General features: G+C 36.5%; 2 protein-coding genes across 4 annotated transcripts in view; one reads left to right on the forward strand and one right to left on the reverse strand.

Annotated features, from left to right (window-relative positions):
• Positions 1 to 2,912: 2,912 nt before the first annotated feature.
• Aimp1 (aminoacyl tRNA synthetase complex interacting multifunctional protein 1) lies at positions 2,913 to 17,241 on the reverse strand. 2 transcript variants are annotated; one of them, XM_048333578.1, is made up of 7 exons: positions 17,099 to 17,241; positions 16,339 to 16,472; positions 15,911 to 16,024; positions 14,280 to 14,444; positions 12,988 to 13,199; positions 10,368 to 10,536; positions 2,913 to 3,156 (listed from the first exon to the last, which is right to left on the reverse strand). In XM_048333578.1, exons 2-7 carry the CDS (start codon positions 16,445 to 16,447, stop codon positions 2,990 to 2,992), a joined length of 936 nt encoding a protein of 311 aa, XP_048189535.1. In that variant the 5' UTR covers positions 16,448 to 16,472; positions 17,099 to 17,241; the 3' UTR covers positions 2,913 to 2,989. The 2 variants fall into 2 exon arrangements, with proteins under 2 accessions (XP_048189535.1, XP_048189536.1); XM_048333579.1 differs by lacking the exon at positions 17,099 to 17,241 and adding an exon at positions 17,006 to 17,024.
• A 220-nt stretch (positions 17,242 to 17,461) lies between these two features.
• The window catches only part of Tbck (TBC1 domain containing kinase), a 116,980-nt gene continuing 108,156 nt past the window's right edge, over positions 17,462 to 26,285 (forward strand). Inside the window, exons 1-3 of one of the 2 annotated variants that reach the window (XM_048333365.1) lie at positions 17,462 to 17,756; positions 20,332 to 20,552; positions 22,781 to 22,853. In XM_048333365.1, coding sequence (XP_048189322.1) covers positions 20,360 to 20,552; positions 22,781 to 22,853 — 266 coding nt within the window. In that variant the 5' untranslated portion in view covers positions 17,462 to 17,756; positions 20,332 to 20,359. Of the gene's footprint in view, positions 17,757 to 18,742; positions 19,113 to 20,331; positions 20,553 to 22,780; positions 22,854 to 26,285 lie in introns of those variants that run through there. The other variant, XM_048333364.1, reaches the window with a different exon arrangement.

Below are 26,285 nucleotides of genomic sequence, written 5' to 3' on the forward strand. Positions count from 1 at the left end.
ATGCAATTATTAAATAACCTGGCTCGAGGTCTGTGGTTTCCATTTAGGCTTGGAAACATTAAAGGGAAAATGCAGGGCAAATCCTGAGCAAGTACAATGTAATGGTTGTAATCAAAGATTCTGAATAGAATCTTAACTAAAGAGAAAGTTCTAAGTAGACCCTCAATTACAGGTGGGACACTTTATTATTATGAAGCAAACACTCACTCTTGCTACTAGGCCATATTCCCAGCCCGGGACACTTTATTATTATAGCAATCTTTGGGATATTTTTAATAGAGCAGTGGGAAAATGTCAAAGGAAAATAATTGTAAATGAATGTAAGAGGCAAATCTACCACCAATTATCACCTTCATGTTTAATATTTCTATATGCATTTTCACAGATAGGCATTAATTTCCAAATAGCATGTTTTCATAATTTGTAAACAAATTTTGGTGTGTAATATTGTAATTTCCATTAGAAACTAGATTAACTGGCATTTTCCCAGAATGCTCAAAAACACTAATTTTATTGAACTCATGCTCTGATGGCATGTATTAAATCATTCATCTTTTCATACATAGATGGTAGGTAGATAGCTAGATATGATGGAAATGTAAGCTAGTATATTTGACATGATTTTTGTGTAGCTGGGACCAGAGTCTTATCAGTGCATACCATCCTAGGGAAATTAGGCATTACCAATAAGACCTCCCAACTCTGACAATTCCTGGGTTTATTCTATTTACATACTGTATTTAGTGATTTGACTTAAAAAAAAAACCTGTCTTTAGCCATTTAACCTATACCCTAAACCATTTTTTTTTGGCCAGTCCTGGGCCTTGGACTCAGGGCCTGAGCACTGTCCCTGGCTTCTTCCCGCTCAAGGCTAGCACTCTGCCACTTGAGCCACAGCGCCGCTTCTGGCCGTTTTCTGTATATGTGGTGCTGGGGAATCGAACATAGGGCCTCGTGTATCCGAGGCAGGCACTCTGCCACTAGGCTATATCCCCTGCCCCCTAAACCATTTTTTTAAGTAAAGATTATCTAACTTGAGTTTTCCTATAAACATTTTTTTCCATTTTTAATTTTTATCAGTATTATTTTTTAATTACTTTATTGGTATTGTAAAGGTGATATACAGAGGGGCAACAATTACATGATTGAGGTAATGAATATATTTCCTTTTGTACAGTAAAGACATTTCATTTTAAGTACAAAATTTCCAAGTAGTAGTTATTCCTGATTCTCATGCAAAACTTTTCTTAATCTCTTCAAAAGTACGTTTTTTTAAAGGAATGTAATCTTAAAAGAAAGATGTTATCTTTCCATATGAAAATGGGGTATAGGTTAAACAAAAATCATTTTTGCTTAACTTACTGTATTTTACTTTGCTAATCTTTTTCAAAGGGAAGTTTATTTCTCATGCTGATTCTGAATGACTGCATTATTCTTTCCGAAGTCCCCAAGTGTGAAAATTTAAATGGGTTTAAATGAACAACACTCAGCCAAATATGTAATCTTGGAATGAACACAATGGGATACATGCACTGAGAGCCTTTCTCCATGAGATGTATGATGCTCAAATGAGGCAATTTATAAAACCCAATGTAGAATTCTGCTAAGAGTAGTCTTGACATAAAGGCTCATCATGTAAATGCCACAGAGGAAATAAACAGATATTAATAACTGCTGTTGGGGAAATTATGTAGGCATTATGCAGCAATAGGAAAGGTAAGAAAAGTAGTTAGCCATTCATTAAAAAAAGGATTATTCTTTCTCCTTGCAATTACTGAGCCCCAAGCTTGTTTCTGTTTCTGTTGCTAAGGACAAGGTTTCCAGATAGGAAATAATATTGATGCAGACAGAAAATAACATTAACACATATTTTTTACTTAGAAATCCAGGGAATTGGGAATAGAGTGAATTAGGAAGGGGGTGAAAGTTAGGACTAAAAGAAAAATAAACTAGGGACTACATGAGGATGAAAACAATACAGTGTACAGTAATTAATTTACACTCTGAAGTGCCAGATGGCTCATTTTATTCTTCTGGGTCTTTCCTCCAAATATTTTATTTGGAGTTATACTCCTATGAGTTAACTCAGCCAAAAGTTATTCAAAACTCTTAACTATAAAAAGTGCAATAAACAAGCATATTTAGGTCATTCTTTCCTATTCCCACAAGTTGGTACCTAAAAAATTCATTTTAGATGGAGAAACTGACCATCACCAACTACTCCAACTTTATTATTGCAAAATTTTAGGGTTATTAAGCAGTATTAACACAATTGGATATAACCAAAAAGTTACTCCTGGTATAAGTTATCTATCTCCTACCTGTTTTAGGATGGACTGTCACTACAGGAAAATGCCTTCGACAACAGTGTACTGTATACTCATAGTGCATGGCTCGTTAAAAAGGCAGCCAACAGCAGGTCTAGGACCAGTGGCTCACACCTATCATCCTAGGTGCTCAGAAGACTGAGAGCACCACAGGTCAACACAAGCCTAGGCAAAAAAAGTCTAAGAGACTCTTATCTCCAATTAACAAAAGACTAAAGTGGAGGTATGACTCAACTGACAGAATGCTAGTCTGGGGCCAAAAAGACCAAGGCAGCAGAAAGCCCTCAATTCAAGCCCCAGCACAGACATGAAGAAACAAGAAAAACCCGCTGACATTTTGTGTATGATGTGTCCATGAATAATAAACTGTATATTAGTCTAGTATAAATTACCTTAATGTGGAAAGAAAAAATTAACTTAGTAACTAATAAATATCTCCACTGAAAAATAATCATAAAATACATAATTTTCCCTTTCCATAATAAATAATCAAATCCATAGGTAATAAATTAACTGAAAACAACAATATACAAGGTAAAAGACTAGGTAAGACTGAAAGGGAACACAAAAACGAGCCAGTCATAATTCATGTATCAGTGACAAATACATTCCTTTTATTGTCTTTCAAGTTTTCTCCAATGTATTTCAGTAATACATTTGTTTTATTTGATTCCGCTGTTAGACATGGTTTGAGCCCTACATACACCCTTCCCTTTCACCTCAAAGGGGGCCCCCTTGTAGGTGGCCACACACTCATTATTAGTGTGCAGATCAGGCTGGATTTGCTCCCAAATCTTCTTTTTAGGGTTCAGCTCCTTGTCAGGCTCTCCTGTTGGGGACACGCAGATAGAAAGGAGGAAAAACATCAACAAAAAAGGTTACATAACAAGCATGATCCTTAATCAAAAATTTAGCATTTAATTTATTTTTATAGTGTTAATAGTTTATATTTTTTCAGTCATGGGGTTTGAATTCAGAGCCAGAGCACTGTCCCTGAGCTTTTGTGCTCAAGACTAGCATGCTACCACTTTAGAGCCACAGTTTCACGTCCGGTTTTCTAGTGGTAAATTGGAGATCATGAATTTCACAGCCTTTCCTGCCCAGGCTGGCTTCAAATCGTGATCCTCAGATCTCAGCCTACTGAGTACCTAGGATTACAGGCATGAGCCACTGGCTCCTGGCTTTTTTTCTAATAAGCATTTTTTTTTCGGGTAATAGAGCTTAAGACTTTGTTCTCCAAATTATTAAAGAAAAATGTAAGATATTAATTTTATTATTCCTTATAAAGAAAGTTTTGAAGATGAGAGATTTTGATGTGTTATTTTATACCTGGAAGGTACCTAAGCTTTACTATATACTTCAACATTCAACATGAATGACCAAATTGCTTCCTTAGTGAGCCAAGATTTATTGATACATAATAATCAAGTAAAGTCATACAGAAAATGGCTTATATTACTGATTAAGCTATATACAGCAACTTTTTTGGGTTTCTTTGCTCCCTTTGTTAAGATAAAATGGGACAGAGGTGGAAATGTGGCTTAGTGGTAGTATACTTGCCTAGCATGCATGAAGCCCTGAGCTTGATTCCTCAGTACCACATACACAGGAAAAGCCAGAAGTGGTGCTGTGGCTCAAGTGATAAAGTGCTAGCTTTGAGCACACAGAGGCTCAGGGACAGCACCCAGGCCCTGAGTTCAAGGCCTAGGACTAGCAAAAAAACAAAAAAAAATTTTTTTAAAGATAAAATGGGACAGAAAGATTAATGGTGAGCAAAATATAATAATAATTCTAACTCATTTCATCATTAAAGAAAAATCATAGGTTTGTTAACGTTCTTGTTTGCTTAAAATATTTCTTAAAAAATATATTATCTGATATGGGTACAAAGCTAGTTTGAAAGGAGAGGCTGAATCATCTCTCATAAAACAATACACCTGTTTTAAGAATTTTCTTTTATTTTTTTAAACGATCCATATCTTCCCAAGAGGTCTGCTCTTAATCCCGTGTTATAATCTTCTTCCTCCTAGATCTTATTTCCATAACCTTTTATTCTAACATGCCATCAAAAGCAGAAGTTAAAGCCAAAACTGTAGAGCCTCTGATGTTATTAAACACATGCCAATAATCACCATTTAGAAATGGTTATACATACTGCAAGACAACTAATTCGGAAATTACTGTAGGCCAATCTATTCTTAAAAAAAGAAAACACATACAGAAGATTATAGAGGGAAAAAAAATCTACAAGAGTCCGTACAGATACAAAGAATAAAGAACATCTGCTTAATATTTAAAACCACTAAAAGGAAAAATTCTAGCATTCAATGTCTGGAATCAGAAATTTCATTTTAGTTAGGTAATTCTCAAACACTGCATGTTCACTCAACTCCCCTTATTATATGGTATGGCCAAGATAAGCTTGGTACTAACTTATTTTATGTTTGAATACTTGAGTATTTGAATTATAATCATTGTAACTACTGTAACTAATATATGTGTGTTCGTGTACACACACATACACACATAACTGAAAATAAGGAGCCAATTAATTCACAAAACTAATATAGAAAAATTGATCTGTCAGTTTGATAGAACTGATTTGGTTTGGTACTGAAGTTTTTTTGTTTTTGTTTTTTTGTTTTGTTTTTGTCAGTCCTGGGGCTTGAACTCAGGGCCTGAGCACTATTCCTGGCTTCTTTTTGCTCAAGGCTAGCACTCTGCCAACTTTAACCACAGTGCCACTTCTGGGCTTTTCTATATATGAGGTGCTGAGGAATCGAACCTAGGGCTTCATGTATATGAGGCAAGAACTCTTGCCACTAGGCCATATTCCCAGCCCCTTCATACAACTGATTTGGGCAGTAATAAATGTAGATAACTTTGTTCTCAAGAGTGTAAGTTTTTATTTATTTACTTTTCTTGTGCCTATCCTGGTGTTTGAACATGGGGCCTAGATACTGTCCTTAAGCTTTTGAGATCAAGGGTAGCACTCTACAATTTGAGGCACAGCTCCACTTCTGGCTTTTTGGTGCTTAATTAGAGATAAGTCTCAAGGACTTTCTTATCTGGGCTGGCCTTGAACAACAATCTTCATTTCTCAGCCTCCCAACTAGCTAAGATTACAGGAGTGAGTCCAGCTCTCTAGAGTGTATTTCAAAAAACTGTTTTACTACTTTCTTTTAATTAATTGACCAGTTTAATAAACTTTTATGCCAAATATTCTTCAATATGCTAAAAATACAGTAGTGAATAAAAAAAGAAAGATATTGACTTCATGATGTTCAGTTTTCACATGGGGAGACAATAAATAATATATAGTATTCTGAGCTGTGAACACATATTTGGAGAAAAATAAAGCAAAACGGGTGATGGCTTAAAGACCTGATTAGGATGAAGGAGCAAGTGATGTAGCTACCAGGGGAAAGAGCCAGTGGCTCAAGTGGAATAAGCAAGGTAAAGTTGGAACACATGAGATTAATGAGGTAATAGGAGACCAGGCTAAGAATCTGGGCTTGTAGTATGGCCAAGAAGGAAAGTTTGTGACTAGTTTTAAGCAGAGTAATAATTAATGACCTACATCATTTTAGATGGGAGAAAGGTTAATGGAAAAAGTAGAGATGGGTTAGAAGAGATCTCCAGTCACCCAGATAAGAAGTGTTCACATTGGGAACAGGGTGGGAATGTTGGAGACAATGACAATTATTCTACTTATGCTCAGAAGACAAAGCCACTAGCATTTTCTGAAAAAGGTGTAGTCTAGACGAAAACCAGGTAAGAAACTGGGAAAATAGAATTTCTACCCAATCAGCTAGAAAATACTGACTCCTGGGCGGGGGAGGGGGGGAGACAAAGACACAACACGTAATCTCCCTCCTATGTCAAGCTGGATAGAGTTGGGGGGAAAAACAGATAGCATGAAGAGAAAAAGAGGCCAAGGACCAAGTTCTAAAGTGCACCAATAAGAGGTCAGAGATGTAAGGGGGGGGGGGGGGAATCAGCCAAAAAGATAGGATATGTACAGCCTGAAGCAAAAGGACCACCAAGAGTGCTGCCAGAAGTTCTGCCAAGTGGGTTACGGACCAAGAGCTAGACATTAGGAGTACTTGGTGATCTTAACCTAGGCAGTTCTGAAAGAATTAGTGGGAAAAGAAACATAGCCAAGATGGGTTCTAGGGACAAGAAATCAAGTACATACAATAATAAAAAAAAAAAGTTTTTAAAAAAGAATTCAAAGCTAAATTCATGCTTTATGATTAACTACTAGTTTATGTTATTAGTAAGATTCAATATCAATGGAAATAAGCACAACCATGGAAGTCCGAATGTTAATTTTCATTTATTATTAGACCATGAAGAATGCATTCTCAAAAAAAAGCTGTGCTTTTGCCTCTTAGCTGCAACACTGATTTCAGGTTATTTGCTTGGGGACTGAGGGGCCAATTACCACATTTAAATACTAAAATTTATAGTTTTCACATTTAAGATTCTCAAAGGTGTTTCAAGGGTGAGAAAAACTGAAGCTTTTGTTACAAGCATATTACTTGGCATCATCTAACTTCTAGGGAATTTCTGGCTTTGTAATTGGAAAAAATCAGTAAGTATGTTTAAGTCCAAACTGCAATTCAAAGACGATATGTAATTTCTATACTACTTTTAGTAAATGTAAGATCTCACTCCCTAAACACTAAGCACATCAAGTATAAATCGAAACTTATCAGCAGATACTTTGTCTTACAATGCAAAACAATATCGCTGATACATCATAAGTAATAGTTTGTTGCATGGTAATAAACTGCTACTTCTGTTCTGATACTGCTATAGCAATAGTAGCTGTTAAGGGAGCATATGAAAGATAACTACTAACATATCAAATTTTATTAACTAGTTGATACTATTCTGCTTTGACAAATATTTAAGTGTTTGAAAATAATTTAAACAATCATGCTTGTTTCCAAGTTGGATTTTGTCTTCTTTCACTTTACAGATATTACCTCCTGTTCACAAAGTATTTGAGAACAAAGGGAGAATTTGAAACAAAACAAAACAAAGCACTGTAGAACTTAAAAGCAAGTATATATAGGCAAACAACCAAACTGAATGAAAGATGCCATAATATAACAAAGGCGAGTAATCAATGCTGGGTCATTAGCATTTTAAATAGTAGGTGAGTAGGTAACCAAAAACAAATATAATTTATTATTTCACAGTGAGATCCAGATGATAGAACTTGATGCAAATGGTGAAATTACATGTTAATTCTGATAAATAAATAAGGAAGAACTATAGCCTTCATTAATGAAATAGTTCATATGATCACAAGCAACAGTCAATGAACAAATGCTATAGTACTAGTGATTAGGTGCTATCTATGGTTTAATCCTTCTACCAACTAAGCTAGAACTAGGCCTCACTGGGCCACAGGTCCCACATTTTTAAGAGAAAAAAAATGGTAGGGGTATTATAGAAGGTTTTAGTTTTAGATAACTGACTTTACAATATATATCACAGAGTGAAGCTTTAAAAAGTAATTCTTAAGAATTTAAATAAAAAGCAAATTGTTAACCTGGAAAGGCATATTTAGATCATTTATTTTTGCTGCTTTACTCAGTGCACTTAAAGAAAAATAACTTGTCATTAATTCAAATTTAGTGAATGAAGCTTCTCAACAATTGTAGAGTAAATACAGTTCCAAGCACGGGAAGTCTGGAAGTGTTCGCATATACTGTGAGAGAAAAGTGCTCAGAATGGAAAGTTATACAATTTCTTTGAGAAAACACCCAGACTGGAATTTTTCAGAGAGAGAGAGAGAGAGAGAGAGATCTAAACAATAAGATTTATAGAGCACAGACTATAATAGTTGGGGTGGGGTTCAGTTCATAGATATGTTCTTTCTTTTCTCTCTCTCCCTCCCTCCCTCCCTCCCTCTCTCCCTCCTTCCCTCCCTCCGGGACTTGAACTCAGAGCCTGAGCACTATGCCTGGCTTCTTTTTGCTCAAGGCTAGCACTCTGGCACTTGAGCCACAGTGCCACTTCTGGCCTTTTCTATATATGTGGTGCTGAGGAATTGAACCCAGGGCTTCATGTATCCAGGGCAAGCACTCTACCACTAGGCCATATTCCCAGCCCCCATATGTACTCAAAGACACAGAACTTATATATAAAATACTGTGCTTTACAAGTTTACTTTTGTTTTTGAAGTTATTTATCCATATTTTCACCCCTATTTTATTATCCCAACATTAACAACTCTTCATATTTTAATATTTTACCAGTTACCACATGATTTTAAAAAATGCCTAAATAATATCAGCCTTGCTAGTACATTAAAACATTTTTACAAATTGCTCCAAATTATTTTTGATTATTCAACCTTGTTCTATATTCACTTTATCTTTGCCTTTTAATTTTAACTTTTTAAATCTCATGATTTTTTTTACTCTTTTTTTTTGCTGGTCCTAGGGCTTGAGCTCTGGGCCTGGATGCTCTCCCTAATCTTTTATACTCAAGGCTAGTGCTCTCTACCACTTGAGCCTTGGCTCCACTTCCACATTTTTTTTAGTTTTCTGGACTTTCCTGCCCAGGCTGGCTTCAAACCACAATCCTCAGATCTCAGCCTTCTAAGTAGCCAGGATTCAGGCATGCACCACCCGTGCCTGGTAGTTTGTACTCTTTTATGAAACAAATACTTACTCTGTGTCTACAGAATACCCTTTCTCTTTTGCTTCCAAAGCCTCTTTGAGCTCAGTGCTGGTAGTTCCTGCCTATAATCCTAACTACTTGGGAGGTAGAGAATAGAAGGATCATCACTTGAGGCCGGCTTATGCAAAAAATTAGCAAGACACATTCTCAATCATTAACTGGGTGTAGTGGAGAGAACCTATCATATACCTGCGAAGAATAAATAGGAGGATCAAGAAGCAGGCTGATCAGGCCAGAAACATGAGACCCTACCCGCAAAGGTAAGTAAAACAACAACAAAAAAGACTGAGATGTGGCTGAAGTGGAAGATTATATGCCTAGCAAGTGAGAGGACTCAAGTTAAATGCCAACACCATTACTGAAAAATATAAACAAATAGTTTAAGAAACTTTCTCGAATGTTATAAAGTTTCATCTGTCTCAGGATTTTTACTAGAAAAATCAAATAACATAAAATAGAATTTTCTTTCACATTATCAAATAAGTGAATCTGGAGGGGAAGAAGGCTTGAACTCAGGGCCTCCAGCTCTTGCTCATGGCTAATCCCTTTGAGCTACACCTCAAATCCGATATTTTGCTGACTAATTGGAGATGGGAGTTTCACCGATTCTTCTGCTCAGGCTAGCTTCAAACTAAAGTCCTTCACCTTTCAGCCTCCTATGTAGCTAGTATTGTAAGTGTGAGCAACTGGTGCTCAACTGAAATAAGTTAAGTTAGACCTTTTATCTATACTCTGTAACAAAGTAAAAACATATGCAAGTATATTGTTAGATAAGTTGGAAGAATTATGTATATTTCACTCATATCAGAACTTTATTTCTTTGTCATTTTGATTTGCAATCTGAGGTAGTCTACATCTCAAATGCTTTTGCAACACAATAATTTGTTCTATATTGAAGTCACATTTTTCTTTTTCTTTTTTTTAAAATTTATTTTTGCCAGTCCTGGGTCTTGGACTCAGGGCCTGAGCACTGTCCCTGGCTTCTTTTTGCTCAAGGCTAGCACTCTGCCACTTGAGCCACAGCGCCACTTCTGGCCACTTTCTATATATTTGGTGCTGGGGAACTGAACCCAGGGCTTCATGTACAGGAGGCAAGCACTCTTGCCACTAGGCCATATTCCCAGCCCTGAAGTCACATTTTTTTTTACAATGTGGTAGACAAAAACTCTCTGTAGTCTGATTTATTGTACACATTCATGGACAGAAAGCTGGTCACATGGTTATGCTCAATGTGTCATCCTGAGCCAATCTTCAAACACCCAATATCATTTAATAATGGTCATTTCATGAAAATACTTGAAATCACAAGTCATCGCCAAAAATCACTATACAACTTACCAGGGAAAGCATCAAAAGTAATCCTATCTCCAGGAACAGATCCATTTGGAGGAGTCAAAATTTCAACTTTATCTGGTGAACTGGCACACATCACCATTGCTTGAGATAATACTCCCCGCATCTTTGCAGGTTTCAGATTACAAAGTAAAATCACCATCCGATTTTGCATCTGTATAGAAAATAAACCGGTGACTAGAGATGTACAATAGTCATAGCTAAACGGGTAAAGTATACCTACTATGTCAAATAAGAAATATGAAAATTATGGATGTATTCTTCTCTCTGCATGTATAATGTATAACATCACTCTGATGAATCACTGCATAAACATGAAAAGAAAACTAAGAGAGCATTATGGTTGAAAAGCACAGACCTTTCAGTTAAATAGCTGTCAGATGAATAAACAAACAGCTGACTGAGTTGGCTGCCATTTACTAGCAATGGGAACACACAAAGTAGTATTTCCTGTTTCCTTGAATTATAAGGGAAGTAACATTGAACTTTACTGAAAGTTATCATAGGATTGAATCACTACATGCTTGAAGATCATTTAGCCTAGCACTAGCAATAAAATAAATGCACTTATTTATTCATGTCACTTTATTCTGTACATGTCATCATTTCTAATATTTCCTACAAAACTTTTTTCTCTCTTTCTCCTTTTCCTCCATCTCCTGCTCTCTCATCCCCTCCTTTCCTTCTTTCATTCTTTTTCTGTGATACTGGGGATAGATTCAAGAATGCTTGATAAAAAAACAAAACAAAACAAATAACCCAAAACCCAGTCCTTTCTTTCTTAAGGAATAGCTAATAATTTAATTATCCAAGCATTATGCATATCACAATTAATATTTAGGGTTACTCCTATACTTTGTTATAGAAGAGAAATTTTTGTAGTTTGCTAAAGTTGAAATGCTTAATTTCCCAAACTACCAAAAACAAGTTACATAGTTCTTTAAATGCTTTAAATAGGTTTAAAATAAAAAACACAGTAGAACTGCTTCAGGGAAGAAAAAAATCCAAAATATTCTATGTAAAATGTAGTTTCATAAACAAATATACTTCAAAATTCTAGTTTAAAATTCTAGTTTAAAAAAAAAGGGAGGTTGGCTGGAGTGGTACAGTTTCTGCCTAGCAAGCATGGGACCCTGTGTTGAAATGCTGATACCACCTCCTCCTGTGCCTCAAAAGCCAGACACAGTGGCTAATTCTAGTAGCTACAGGAGGGGGAGGTCTTGACAAAAGTGTGAAGCCAATGCAGGAAAAAAAAAAACTCGAGACTACATCTCCAAAATAACCAACAAGAAAAGCAGACCGAGGTACAACTAAAATGGTAAAGCATGCTGGAGCAAGTATAATGCCCCAAGTTCAAATCCCAATACTGGCAGTAACAGGAAAACAGTTATGAAGGAGATCTAAATGTTAAAAAGAAAAAAAAAGCATCAAGGTGTGGTGGCTCACACTCATAATCCTCACTACTGGAAAGGTCGAAACAAGCAGAATAGCAATCTGAAGCTAGCCTGAGCAAAACATTTGGAAAATCACCATCTTAACCAATAAAAAACTGGACATGGTAGTACATATCTGTCATTTTAGCTACACATAAAGCATAAATAGGAAGACTGAAGTCTAGGGAAAAAGGGAGACCCTACTCCCTCCAATAATATCAAAAGCAAAAGGGCTGGAGGAATGACTCAAGTAGCAGAACACCTGCCTAGCAAGCACAAGGCACTGTGCTCAAATCCCAATACTAGAAAAGAACAACAACAAAAAAAACCCACACATATGCCAAATCTATTAAACTCTATACATTTCTTTACTAATTTTAATTCTATCACCTTTGTACCAAAAAAACAGTAAAAATAACATGAAGTAAACCTTGTTATTTCTTTGCTTTTGTCTTCTTCAGAACACAAGTTAAAGTCATTACAATGAGCTCTCCAGTAGTCATTTGGCACCCATATATCTGATTCATCTTCCATGACTTTCCACCTTATTAACTCTGCTCTAGTGACAGGCCTACTGATATTCCTTAGACATCACAGGCACATGCTGTCCCAGGACTGCCTGAAAGACACTTGACTTGCCTTCTTCATTTTCTTATGCTTTTACTCAAATGTCATTTTCTTTACAGAACCTTCTCTGGCTACTTTACAAATGGTAACACCATCCTGGGTTCAGTACATCCTAGATTCTTTCCCAAATTTATTCTTTTGGCACTTGTTACTATTTACCAAATGATGCAGTCAGATATGTACTGATAAGTTTCTGACTCCCTCAGAAAGATCTGAATTTCATAAAGGCAGAACAATTTTGCTTTACATCTATTCAGATGTCTACCTACCTAGCAGTTAGAAGAAAGCAATTGCCCAATAAATACTTATATCTAGAATATGAATAATGTATGGATTTGTACAAATTCAAAAAGCCACAAACAGCATAGTGAATATGAACAGATCTTTTTCAAGTTTTTGTTGACCACTGACACCTTTTTTAAATAAAATTTGCACATTCAAATTGATCATATAAACTAATCACACAGACATCGGATAGGAGGAAGACAATCAAGCAGGTAGACTCTGTAGACTTTGTTGTAAAAAATATTAGCTGTTCAGATTACCTGTTCGAGAGGAACATGATTCACTAGCCCACTGACAACTGTTCTTGGGGCTGCTTCTCCAACATCTACTTCTTCTACATATAAAGAATCAGCATCAGGGTGTTTTTTGGCAGTAAGAATGCAACCAATTCGAAGGTCCAGACGGGATACATCTATTGGTTTAGAGTCAGCACTTCCTGCTAGTGCTTGCTGTTTTTTCTCCTTCTTCTCTCCTAAAAAGCATTTAAGAATAGGTAGCACCAGGAAAAAAAAAAAAATGAAAAACCCGAGTATCAAGACTGACAAGCATAAAAGGCAAAATGTAAAGAACATTTATCTCATATTTTCACTTCATAATAAGAGAAAAATTATTCAAGTCAAAATCTTGAACACTTGAACACTATTTAAGCTTATTTCTCTAATCTAGCCTGATGCTGAGCTTTGAAGTATTTGTGGAACACCGTTCATATTTACTTTGTCCGGGAATAATTCACACTATAGCAATGTCAAATGGCTGGGACAGAGATCTTCAGATGCAAAAAGAGTAATAGGCCTTTCATAGACAAGTTGACCTTTCTCTGAAGCAATGCCAGAGAAAAATCTTTAAAAATTTTGTGAATGGACTCTGAAAAGCAAAAAGCCTATAGTTAAGACAAAAAAAGCCTCACAATCAGTTGCCAAATACAGAAAAAAACCTACAATGAAATATTTGCAGAAAAATGTTTCTGTTGTAAGAATACAGCAAATTTTTCCATCTGTTAAATTTCCCCTTAGACTAGATACTTGACTTTATCCACAGCAAGTATTTGAGCAGAAAATAGTATTTTATTTTAATGTTTTAATAAGATTGCTTTTATTTATATTATCATCTATTAACACATGATCACTTTACGGAGAATAAAAATGCAACCTTACACTCCATAAGTCTATAAATAGCTTTTCTGTCAAAAAGAATATAAAATCAAAATAAAAAGTTATTTTACTTACAGAGGTTCTGCTCTGACCAACTTCAACCAGTGATTTCTTTGAAACTATATTGTCCCTAAATTTTGTCAGACATAATCCCACATGGATTCCTACATTTAATTCTAACTTCCTTTTCACTGATGACAATCCCTCTAACATGCCATGCTTCTACTGTCAATCTAGTTAGCATTCAAATATCCTTAAACACTCAATTTCTGTACTGTTTACAATTTTATTCTAGCTCATACAAGTGTCAACTTTCCTTCTGATAACATAATTATCACAAAAAATATTAACATCTGATAAGATAGTCAAGAGTCAAATAAGCCTAATAGTTAAAAAAATACCTTTCTTATCAGCTTTCTCCTTCACTTTCTTCTCTTCTCCACTCTCTGCTTTGATCTGTTCTTTAGAACTAGAAGAGATGGTTACTGTTCTAGACTGTATCACATTTTCAGAAGCTGGAGAATTAGCTTGCAGCAGAGTACAAGATGGGAGTGGTATTTGCTTCACTAATAAGAAAATGAAACAAATAATGATACATAAATTAAACTCATAAGCAAGGTAAAACAAACAAGCATGGATTTGTGAATTCTAAATGTCAGCTCTTTTCGAGTTTGTCTTTTTAAAAGAAAAATTCACTATATGAAACTATCAATTGTTACCTGAGATTACAGAACTAAGAAATTAATTTTCACTAATATCCAAATAACAAAAAATAAATAAATAAAGGCATGATTTCCAATGTCTATTTGCTAAAGTAAGCCAATTATGGTTATCAACAACAGCTATCATTGATCATGGACTTACAATACCCAAACACTTCCAAAATGCTTTATGTAAATAGACTTGTGCAATTCTCCTAAGTAGGCTATGATATACTTTCTATTCAGGTTGCCCGTTTTACAGCTGATGAATCTGAACCATCCAAAAGTTAAAAATTTGGCCCATCAGACAGTGATAACCAGGGTTATATATCTCCAACTCTGTCAAAATTAACTTTGTAAAAAGGCAAAGTCTTTTGCAATGTTTTGAAGTGTTAAAATCAACTAATACAGTTAAAGTCAAAAGTTATAATCACATGAGGAATTCGGACATAGCTTAGAGCAATTTTTCTTACCACTGGAAAAAGAATTGTAGTTTCACACTACTAATAATTTAACTATTTACTTAATTTCATACCTACAATCCAAACCAACTATTTGAAAGCATGCACTAGTCTGAAATTTTCCATTGCATAAAACATTTCGTCTACCTTAAACCATTGATCTTTTGCCTTTATTTTTACTTAGGGAACTAAATACACTAGTATCTAAGGGTAGAGTTTGTACAACATTGAAAATAATTTGACTGAACAAAGGTAAAAGTCAAACTACATTAGTCAAAATTCAGTCAAAAATTACTGGCTGAGTGAGTTAATGGCAAAAAGGAACCAAACATAAACAAATGTCTAAGCTCCTGAAATTATTAACAGTAATACTGCTTCACAAAATTATCAAAAAAACAAAATAATTCAGCAAAATTTAAAATTTTATTTACAGTAAGAACTGAAATGATAAGTATCTGATGACTGAATAACTAAGAAAACTTAAAATTTCAGGCAAGTAACTCTCCACCCCTAAACTTCATTTTCTTCATGTATAAAACAGGGTTATACACAAGTGTTTTTAAGGAGAAAACAATACATACAGCTTGGCACACAAGGCTCGCCATTATGTTAAATAAATATTACCATGGCTACTTTTCACTAAGTATTCAATAGGGAGAGCAGTGATGATCACAATGCAGCACAAAAATTAATAGCATGGATTTTTGAGTCCATGGCTTTAGATAATGTAACTGACATTTTCTAAGTCTCCATTTTCTCTTCTGCAAAGGAGGAGGAATGCACAGTGGAAATACCGTGAGGATAAGATAATCATATACTTAAGTAATATGTCATAAATGAAAACAATATATCATTTCTATATTTAATCACCTCCATTTTGAATTTCTGCTTGAATTAGCTCTTGTTTTAATTCTTCTATTTCTTTCTTTAATTTCTCATTTTCTACTCGAAGTTTTTTCTCTTCTCTCAAAGTTGCCTGCAGAACTGGGGCCAAAGAATTCCAGTTAAAATCTGTGTTTATTTTCAAAGTTTTAAAAAAAATACTATTTGAAAAAAAGCATGGATTATATACTATAGCAGCTATTTATTTTGTCAGTAATACTTAAAACAACCTGATTTGGTTATCCCTTGATAGCTTTAAGCAGTAGCAGTTTCTATGTAAAAGACAAACTTTAGCAGATAGTAATATGAAAGTATATATCTTATTCCATAAAAGGTTACAGCAGAAATTTTATTCAGGGCTGATTTCACCCAGTTTCCTTCATTTGCAACCCCTACAGATTTGCAAATTTTCTTACTTGCTTTCTCCTTAAGAAGAGAAACTTGCTGTTTAAGATATTCAATGATTTTATCTGCCTCTGCACCCTTCTGCTCCAGTCTCTTCAAAACAGCATCGTTAGTTGCCATTTTTGCCACAAAACGGGAGAAAATCCTAAATAAATAAGCAAGATAAATTACACCGTGGAAGAAGAAAGTTTACCGTACAGTATAGAATAAAAAAGCAATCTGCGGGGGAAATATTTTCTGCTATAGCTGATCAAGATCTTAGATAACAGAAACAATTGTTAGCAACAACATGTGTTATTTTTGTGTACCTGACTTTAATCAGGTCAGCACTGAGCTGAATCCAACTTGGCAGAGAATCAGGGGCAGGATTTTTTGGACAGGTTTTGTTACTTGGTTTGTTTCGTTCATTGTTCTTTATCCAAGGCCTAACACAGTAACAGCGGGCGCCATAGTAATTAGTTGCTCAATCAATGAGCTTCACCCTTCCTGCGCATTCTGATTCTCTGGCGTTGACATAAAAGTAAACATGCTCATTAATCTATGTGTTTTCCAGTTGTTTCATTTCCCACGGCCCTGTATTCATTTCTCAAAACGTTCCTTCGGAAAGTGCCAAGCTCTGTATTCTTCCGCCCAGGTGGGTGCACTAACTACCGACTGTCCCGGCCCAGGTCCTCTTAGTTCTGTTGGAGCACAAAGAAAGGAAGACTTGTCTTCCATCACCACCGGCCCACCCCAGACCCTCCGCGATATCACTCACGCAAAGCCACTCACAGGGACGCCAGGACCAGCCTCGGCCAGGAGCAGGCAGAGAAAAGGTCCCGCAATTGGTGGCAGTGAGAAAGGACCCCAGAGTGGTGTCCGCGCTACGTGCCGGTGCGCCCCACACATCCAAGCCTCTATTAGGGCGTTCCTTTCTTATGCAGAGCCCTGCCATTTAAATTCACCTTTCTCTCCGTCTTTCTTTCCCTCACTCAATATCGCCAGCTCCTCCCCTTCACCTCTGTCACCCCGCTATATTTTGCTGCCCGATTGGGCAAGAGGCAGGGAGAAGGAAGTACTGGGTCTTTTCTGGGTGCGGCGTCGCGAGGCTGTGACGTCAGAAGCGAGCGTCCAGATTGCCGGTGGGCGGGGATGTGGAAAGTTGGACGCTGGCTGTGGAGCTCGTGAGGTGCTCGTGCTCTGGCTGAGGTTCTGATCCCCGGACCTTGACTGGCTCCGTTTTGTAGCAACAGAAGCCCATGGCTGAGTTCCCGGAGTTCCAGGAACAACCTCATTGAAATGCAGGCCCTGCTGCTCTGAGCTGTCGCGGCCTCACTACCTGGAGCTTACCGGGGCCCTGGGTGGAAGTTCCCTCCCGCTCGTCTCGGTGTCTGCGAGCGTCTCCAGATTCAGAGGCTGGTGTTCCCGTGCCCCCGCTTTCCGTGTCCAGGTGGGTGGCGTGGAGGAGGGGCTCGGCTGCTAGGAGGGGCTGTCTCCAGCCCTGGTAACCGTGCGGCCCTCACGCCCCTTCGCAAACCTCCACTCTCGCATTCCTGCTTCAAAAGAGGCGTGTTTGCTTTCAGTGTCTCCGGGTTTTTGTTTGTTGGCTTGTTTTGTTTTTGGTAAAGTTTCGTCACTTGTACAATGTAATCTCTTGAGCAGCTGGAAAAAGTGAGGCAGTGAGACTGTGGATTTAAGAACTGTCACCTGTCTTGCATTTTGTCTCTTCTCTCCTCCTGTCTCCTTCCCTCATCTCCCCCGAGTATCCTGTTCGCTGACTTTGGCACAGAATAGGCAATACCTCACTTAACATAGATGTTTCATAATGTGTGTTAAATGGATTTTCAGACCCAGTAGCTGTATGCACAACCGTTTGCACTGTTCCCCCCTTGTAATCTCTCATCTGTTGTTTTTTTCACGTTGTTCCACTCATCAAGTGTGTAAATACAAGTATGTGTGTATAGTTATTTTGGTGGTACTGGGGTTTGAACCCGTTCACATTGCACTCCAATTCTTTTGCCTTAATCTGAGTCTCTTAGTTTTGGCCTGATGGTCTGCCTCAGACTGCAGTCTTCCTATATCTGCCCCACATAGCTAGGGTTACAGTCATGCCACCATGTGTGTATATGTATTTTTTGTTTGTATGTGCAGCCACCCAAGTGTTTATTTCTTGTTTATTTTGTTGCTTATTTCTTTTCTTTTCTTTTTTTTTTTTTTTTTTTTTTTTTTTTTTTTTTTGGCCAGTCCTAGGGCTTGGACTCAGGGCCTGAGCACTGTCCCTGGCTTCTTCCCGCACAAGGCTAGCACTCTGCCACTTGAGCCACAGCGCCGCTTCTGGCCGTTTTCTGTATATGTGGTGCTGGGGAATCGAACCTAGGGCCTCGTGTATCCGAGGCAGGCACTCTTGCCACTAGGCTATATCCCCAGCCCTTGTTGCTTATTTCTAATGATAAAGCATAACACTAAGGAAATTTTTTTCTGACTGGTATTTTTGAAATTATTTCATTTTTTTGGTTATTTGGTTGCCTTAAGTGAAAAGCATCTATCTGACAATCTAGTTAACTAGTATTAAAATCAAATACTAAAACGTAGTAGTTCACTGGCTCACTTTTTCTACCCTCAGGTTTGTTCTTCAGAAATAACTTGTAACCTTTTCAAACATTGTTTAGTCAAGGAATTATATTACAATACTAATCTTTTTTTCTGTTGACTTTTTTTTTCTATTGAGACATGCTATGTAATTCAAAGTTGCTCTTGAACTCTGTGCTCCTGCCTCTGTGTCCTAAGTCCTAAGCTGGCATTACAGATATGCATCATCACACCTGGTCTTCCTGTCAGCTTTTGGAAATGAGAAACATAATGGCTTTTTGTGGGGGCAGCAGAGGAGGGCTTACATAGGAGAACTACATTCATCTGTTACTGAATTTGAAGGTTCTTTTTTCTACTAAAGACTTTGCAAATGACTAAGCATTTCTGAGAATGGAACAGAATATAGTGTTAAACTGGTTTCTGATGTGATTGTAACAATTTACACTCCTATTTATAAATAGGTCTTTTTTTTTACATTCCTCCCAACATGTGTTACCAGATTTCTTAATTTTTACTATCTCTTGAGTATAAATTCTCATGCAGTCTTAATGAACAATCCCTTGATTCCAGTGACATTATCTTCAGATGTATCCGTTGACCATTCCCTAAGCTTATGCTTTATATAATGAATGTGGTGTTTTCTTAAGCCTCCCTAAAGAGTGTTGATTTTTAGTTTCCTCCAATTCCAGATTTGAGAATTATTTCTTTATTTTTGCACCTTTACATTGCAGTCTCTCAACTATTCTCACATAGTTCATTATTTAAGAGCTAATGAGTGGACAGCCAGACTTTAACTGGGGTACTACAAATTCTAGAATTGATTTAAGAGGATTCTCTGAGTCAGCATCCATAGCAGACACTATGGTTTTCAGTCTTATTATTGTTGTTGTTGCTGTTTGTTTGTTTTACTATTACAGATGTATCTTTCTTGTAACAGTTCTATTGCATATGCATTTTGCTTTATAGTAGTTTACTGAAATCTTTCAACTGGATCGATTACTCAAACTTCAGGGAAAGAATTTCACTGATATAAAAATGCAATAACAAGCTTTCTCTTCTGTTAATGTTCAGCTGTCCTTGAAGATGAAATGCTCTTGAGTTTTTCTTTTGAAAATCCTTAAATTTAATTTAGAGTTGACATACCAAGTTATATTTTTTGTTTGTCTTTTTACAGGTAGTCTCACTAAATAGCCAAGGTTGATCTCCTACTCACTATGCACATGCTGGCCTGCAGCTTTTTGTTTTTACTCAACTTCCAAATTTTTAGAATACACTAGCCTTTTGTTTAGGTGATTTTTTTCTTTTGAAAAAATAACCTTAAAATTACTTTAGAATTTTCAACTTTTATTGTAAAATGTTCAGATTAATATATTTAAGATAAGAAAACACTGGCTAAATGTTTGATTGAACTGTCCTAAAATTCCTTTCATTTCCAGATCATTGTTGCAGATTCAGACTCCAGAGATGTTTCCCTTGAAGGATGCTGAAATGGGCGCCTTTACCTTCTTTGCCTCGGCTCTGCCACATGATGTCTGTGGAAGCAATGGACTTCCCCTCACGCCAAACTCCATTAAAATTTTAGGACGATTTCAAATTCTTAAGACCATCACCCATCCCAGACTATGCCAGTATGTGGATATTTCCAGGGGAAAGCATGGTGAGTCTTTTTATTTTCTTTCATATTTTGTGTTCTCTCTATATCGTGATAAGATTCAATTATAAAAACACATTAAGCCAAGTACAGTCTCATGCCTGTCATCCTAGTTACCTAGGAGGCCAAGATCTGAGTATCTCATTTCGTCACCATCCTGGGAAGGAAAGTCCATGAGACTCCAGTTAACCAGAAAAAAGCTGGAAGTGAGCCGTGGCTCAAGTGGTAGAGCACTAACTAACCTTGAATGAAAAAGCTAAGAAATAGCTCACAGGCCCTGGGTTTAAGCTCCAGACCTGCACAAAAACTAAAAGCCCACAATAAATATATAAGAATTCAATGTATATGCAGGCATGTACTTGCTTTTTATGTTGAACATAAATTTGGATAAATCTTTAAATGAAAATTGAACAACTTTTTAAAACTATTTTCAGCAGCTCAATTCTTTTAATATAGTATTATATTTAGAAAACTGAAGTCTGTATTAGTAGATAATCAGGTTTTTTTTTCATGCCTAGCCCTAAGGTGCTATTATTTTTTAGAATGAATTATGGAAGCTTGATTGCAGTCTGAGTTTCCTTTTTTATGGGGGGGGGGTTCTTTTTTTTTCTAATAATGGGGCCTTGGACTGAGGTCTTGAGCACTTTAGCTTTTAGCTGTAGCCTAGTGCTTTTATGACTTGAGCCACTTCAGCTTTTTCCTAGTTAACTGGATATAAGAGTCTCACAGACTTTCCTACCTAGACTGGGTTTGAATGGTGATCTTCATATCTCATCCACCTAAGTAGCTAGAAAGGGTTGCCAGTGTCAGGCTTGATTTGCCTTTTGTTTTCTCTTTTGAAAATTTCATTGTTTAGTAACTGTACAAATAGATTACAATTCCATACCATTCATCTTGATCAGTGTCACTCCTTCCATTATTCTTTTCTCTCTATTCCCATTCTCTCCCTCTTTCCATACCTTAAAACATGTCGAATGCATTTTAGTGAAGTGTGTTTAGTTTTACTAATATAATTTGAAAATATGAAAAACATGTAAAAGAGAACCCAGTATACTTGTCTATATTCAGTCATTTCTTTCTATGAAATATTAATATATTTTACAATAGAAGCCCTTCTGTGAAGGACTTCTAACTTCACATACAAATCCCTTCTTGGGGGGTGGGGGAAGTGGGGAGATGGAGGAAACTGAAGGAGGAGGTAACAAGTTGGACAAGAAATGTACTTGCCTTACATGTGAAACTGTAACCCCTCTGTACTTCACTTTGACAATAAAGAAGGGGGAAAAAAGTCTCTTCTTCGTTGTCGGTGTCTAACAGAAACTGATTCTCTTATGGACCACAATCCATTCTATTGATCACTGGCCTTTGAACCCAACCCAGCAGTCTGTTTGGTCTCTTTATGCCATCCACCTGTATTGCTGGTTTCTGTGGTTGCCCTGCACACCTTGCTCTGAGGTCACAGCAGCCCTTTGCTAAAGTAACAAAGGTCATGGATATATAAAAAATAATTCATATGTTTTCAGCCTGCTGTCTGAAATGAATATCAGTGACAAGTCAAAACACTAGGGAATTTGTTTCTTATTTATATTGGAAATAATTCACAGTCTGAAATTTTGTATGCATAGGAGTAAATACTGAATTAGAATAAGTGTTTGTGAAAAAATCTACTTGTTCCAAAGCATCACAGTCATTTTGGTTGAAATTTTGAACCTTCTCCTCAAATGCCTTAGTGAATGGCACATATTTCTCCTTAATCTAATGCCGCATAATAAGAAAGATCAGGGCTGGGGATATGGCCTAGTGGCAAGAGTGCTTGCCTCGTATACATGAGACCCTGGGTTCAATTCCCCAGCACCACATATACAGAAAACGGCCAGAAGTGGCGCTGTGGCTCAAGTGGTAGAGTGCTAGCCTTGAGCAAAAAAGAAGCCAGGGACAGTGCTCAGGCCCTGAGTCCAAGCCCCAGGACTGGCCAAAAAAAAAAAAAAAAAGAAAGATCACCTTTCCCAAGGTCAGACTTTCCACCTATCTTCTCTGAAGCATGTAAGAGAAACTACAGAGAAAAACGCAAAAAGAAAAAGAATTGTTATCTAGTGTGTTAGCTTACAAGATATTTATCCTGCTATCCCATATACTTTTAATGATACTGTTTGTTAATATCTTCAATGGGAAATTTTATTTTGTTACTAAACCATCACATTAAAGATAAAGTGTATTTGCTTTGTTTTACTCAGAAAGACTGGTGGTGGTGGCTGAGCACTGTGAGCGGAATCTGGAAGACTTACTTCGAGAAAGGAAACCAGTGAGGTACTGTGTGATATCAGGACTAATAAATAAAACGTGACAGTTGATAAATGAAGTTGGAGTAGGCATTTTTATTAGAAACTGAAGGTTTGTGGTTTCCTCTGTTATTGTTTTGTAATAAAATTCAGATGCACACGTTTACCTTAGGAAATTTAGGCCCCATAGAAGGTGGTTATTAACATTTTCAAGTGTGATGAATTAAGCATTCTGCCAAGTATTTGAATTTTTTTTTTCCAAAGAATATACACATGCCAGAAGCTAGTGGACTACACCAGTAATCCTAGCTGCTCAGGAGGCTGAGATCTGAGGATTGCAGTTCAAAGCCAGCCCGGGCAGAAAAGTCCCTGTGAGGCTCTTACCTCCAGTTAACCACTCAAAAACTGGAAGTGGCACTGTGACTCACATAGTAGGGTGCTAGCCTGGAGCACAAAGAGGCTCAGGGACAGCACCCAGCCCCCCTGAGTTCAAGCCACACAACCAACAAAAAAAAATACACACACACACACACACGAAAATTTGAAATCTTCCTAGTACTGTGTATTTAGTTTTCTTGTTAAGATCAATTGTATTTTCCCTGAAAGAACTACATGGTAGCTTCTCATAAGATACTGGTATTTCTATAAATACAGTACACTATGTAAAGGCCATATTGAGGCAGTAACCTCAGTAGATTTAATGATCTACTTTGCACTCATTTCAGTTACCCACATATTATTTTCTGTCTTGAAGAGTATGTGGTCTGATAGAGTAACAAATTTGTGCCAATACCTGTTGCATGGATTTTTCTGAAATTATCTGGGAATTGTAAAATATATCTTACATGTATTAACAAAGTTGTATTGAACTGATAAAGCAATGCATACCATTAAAATTATCTGTTTCATCCCTCCAGTCTATGGCTAGAGGTGCCCTATAATGAGGAGTACTCACAAGGTATGCACCAAACTGTCCCCAAGTTGGACCAATTAGGATTTTTTTTAAAGGTACTAAATGCCATGCTGGTCAGCTGGAAGTATATCCTAGGGGAACTTGCAGAGTGTTGAAGCTTATTCTCAAGGTTTCTCAGAAAGAGAAAAGGGTATTTAAGGAATTCTGATTGACTACTGAGGACAACAACCTGAACAACCTTATGGGAGGTCCCAGGCCGTGGCTTGGGCTCAAGCCTACTTGGAAAAGTCTGCAGCTTGTAAATTTTACAATCTGTCATTCAGTATGTACAGGATTTTACGTTCAGTTTCAAGTTGCTATCTGATTGATCCATCTAAATTAGTTTGAGTGAGAACTGTTTGACTTTTCTACATATTTGGATAATGTTAATTTCCAGTAACAGAACAAGCTTTATGTGCAGAGTTGACATGCTGAAATGTTAATTCATTTTGTAACCTCTGTATAAAAGGTAAAAAGATTTAGTTAAGGCTTACTATTTAGTTCTTAATATCCAGAAGTCAGTACCCTGCACCTTTAAGAAAGGCAGATGTGAAATAACAGTAACTCTTCTATTTAGATGGAATTTCAATTTGAAGCTTCTGATTTTTACTTATCTGTGCCTTCTATAAGTTGCAGAACTATAAGCTGCCAGTTGTCTAATGGTTTTTGGAGTTGATTTTCTCCATAAAACTATAATATTGTTTAATGCATATTTTGGTCGGTTTATATAGTTGGTACAGCGTAGGGAAATGAAAACCATAAACTTACAATATGACTCTCATTTTATGAACTAAATTTTATATGACCTATTCAATATTAAGCAATATTGTTTTATGTATGAGTGGCAGTAATTGGCATTATTAATAGATTATATGTTATATCTTGAAATTTCAGATTGCAGTAGAAAATCAAACACTCAGCTTTTAAAACTTTTAGTATTGATAGAATCCTGTTGAGATTTTTATGTTACCCACACAGGAAATAATAATTTGTGCTATGCTCTGAAGTTGTTTTTTTCATAGAACAGTATTATTTCCACAAATTTACTAGTCTAGTTTAAAAAGAGAAGTACTCCATAGACGAATGGATCAGGAAAATGTGGTACATATACACAATGGAATTTTATGCCTCTATCAGAAAGAATGACATTGTTCCATTTGTAAGGAAATGGAAGGACTTGGAAAATGTTATACTAAGTGAAGTGAGCCAGACCCAAAGAAACATGGACTCTATGGCCTCCCTTATTGGGAATAATTAGTACAGGTTTAGGCAAGCCATAGCAGAGCATCACAAGGCCCAATAGCTATACCCTTATGAACACATAAGATGATGCTAAGTGAAATGAACTCCATGTTATGGAAACAATTGTTATATCACAGTTGTAACTACTTTCAACGTCCTATGTGTATGTGTAGTTTCTATTATTGATGATGTTCTTGTATCACCTTCCTGTGGTTGTACCTACACTATCTCTGTAATCTTATCTGAGTATATTGGAAACCGTGTTTACTGGTATTGGAAGTAGGAAATTCAAAGGGAATACCAAATTTGAGAGACACAGGGTAAAAAAAGAGAAACAACTACAAAAGCAATACTTGCAAAACTGTTTGGTGTAAGTGAACTGAACACCTGGGGGGGGAGGGAAAGGGGGGGAGGGAGGGGGGCATGAGGGACAAGGTAACAAACAGTACAAGAAATGTATCCAATGCCTAAAGTATGAAACTGTAACCTCTCTGTACATCAGTTTGATAATAAAAATTTGAAAAAAAAAAAAAAAAAGAGAAGTACTCAATATTTTCCTAAGAGTCCATTTAGGACCATTGAGTATAAGGAATTAATGTCAGGAAGAAAGCTGCTTTCTTTTTTTATATTACCCATTTTATAGTTCATTCTTGCCAACATTTCTCTTTGGGTTCAGTTAACAATGATAAAAATTGTTTGGAATCAGGCATGGAACTAAATGTAAATTGCTACTCAAGCTAGATTTAGGGGATTGGAGGTATTTTTGGTTAATATATAAGAGTAGTGACAAATGTAGCTCATAGAAATTCAGCAGAGTTTTGGCTTTTGGGATAGTTTCTACATTATCCTTAAATTTACAAGTGAAGAAAGGATGAGCAGAGAAGGCTTGTTTCTTTAAACAAGATAGTTTGTCACATGTTTTTAAAAAGGGTTATGGTTTTGAATGTGTACCAGACTACCATAAACATTGCAGAAGTTATATGTGGATATGGATAGGAAGCATGCTGCCTGCACCTGTTCACTAGTTTGCTGGAAAACATAGTTTGACTAACTTGGATTAGTACATTATAGCCTAATTAAAATATTGCCAAATCACTAAGGTACTCTCAAGAGTTTTAATCCATTCTGGAATGTGGTTCAGGTTGGGTAATGAGCCACAGGTCATTTCTGATAGTACATTCTTTATAAAAGTTGATCATAGTAGTTTTAGACTTTTTTAAAATAATTTATTTATTAATTAAACATTTTTTTGACAAGGTGTTGTGC

Source organism: Perognathus longimembris, chromosome 24 (assembly GCF_023159225.1).
Source record: "Perognathus longimembris pacificus isolate PPM17 chromosome 24, ASM2315922v1, whole genome shotgun sequence".
Lineage (NCBI taxonomy): Eukaryota > Metazoa > Chordata > Mammalia > Rodentia > Heteromyidae > Perognathus > Perognathus longimembris.

Coding starts and splice junctions, on each gene's coding strand:
- Aimp1 (XM_048333578.1), bottom strand. CDS start 16,447: ATGGCAACTAACGATGCTGTTTTGAAGAGACTGGAGCAGAAGGGTGCA. Junction 16,025..16,338: donor TCTTCTTAAGGAGAAAGCAA/GTAAGAAAATTT, acceptor CTTTGGCCCCAG/TTCTGCAGGCAACTTTGAGA. Junction 10,537..12,987: donor ATCATGTTCCTCTCGAACAG/GTAATCTGAACA, acceptor TTTTCTATACAG/ATGCAAAATCGGATGGTGAT.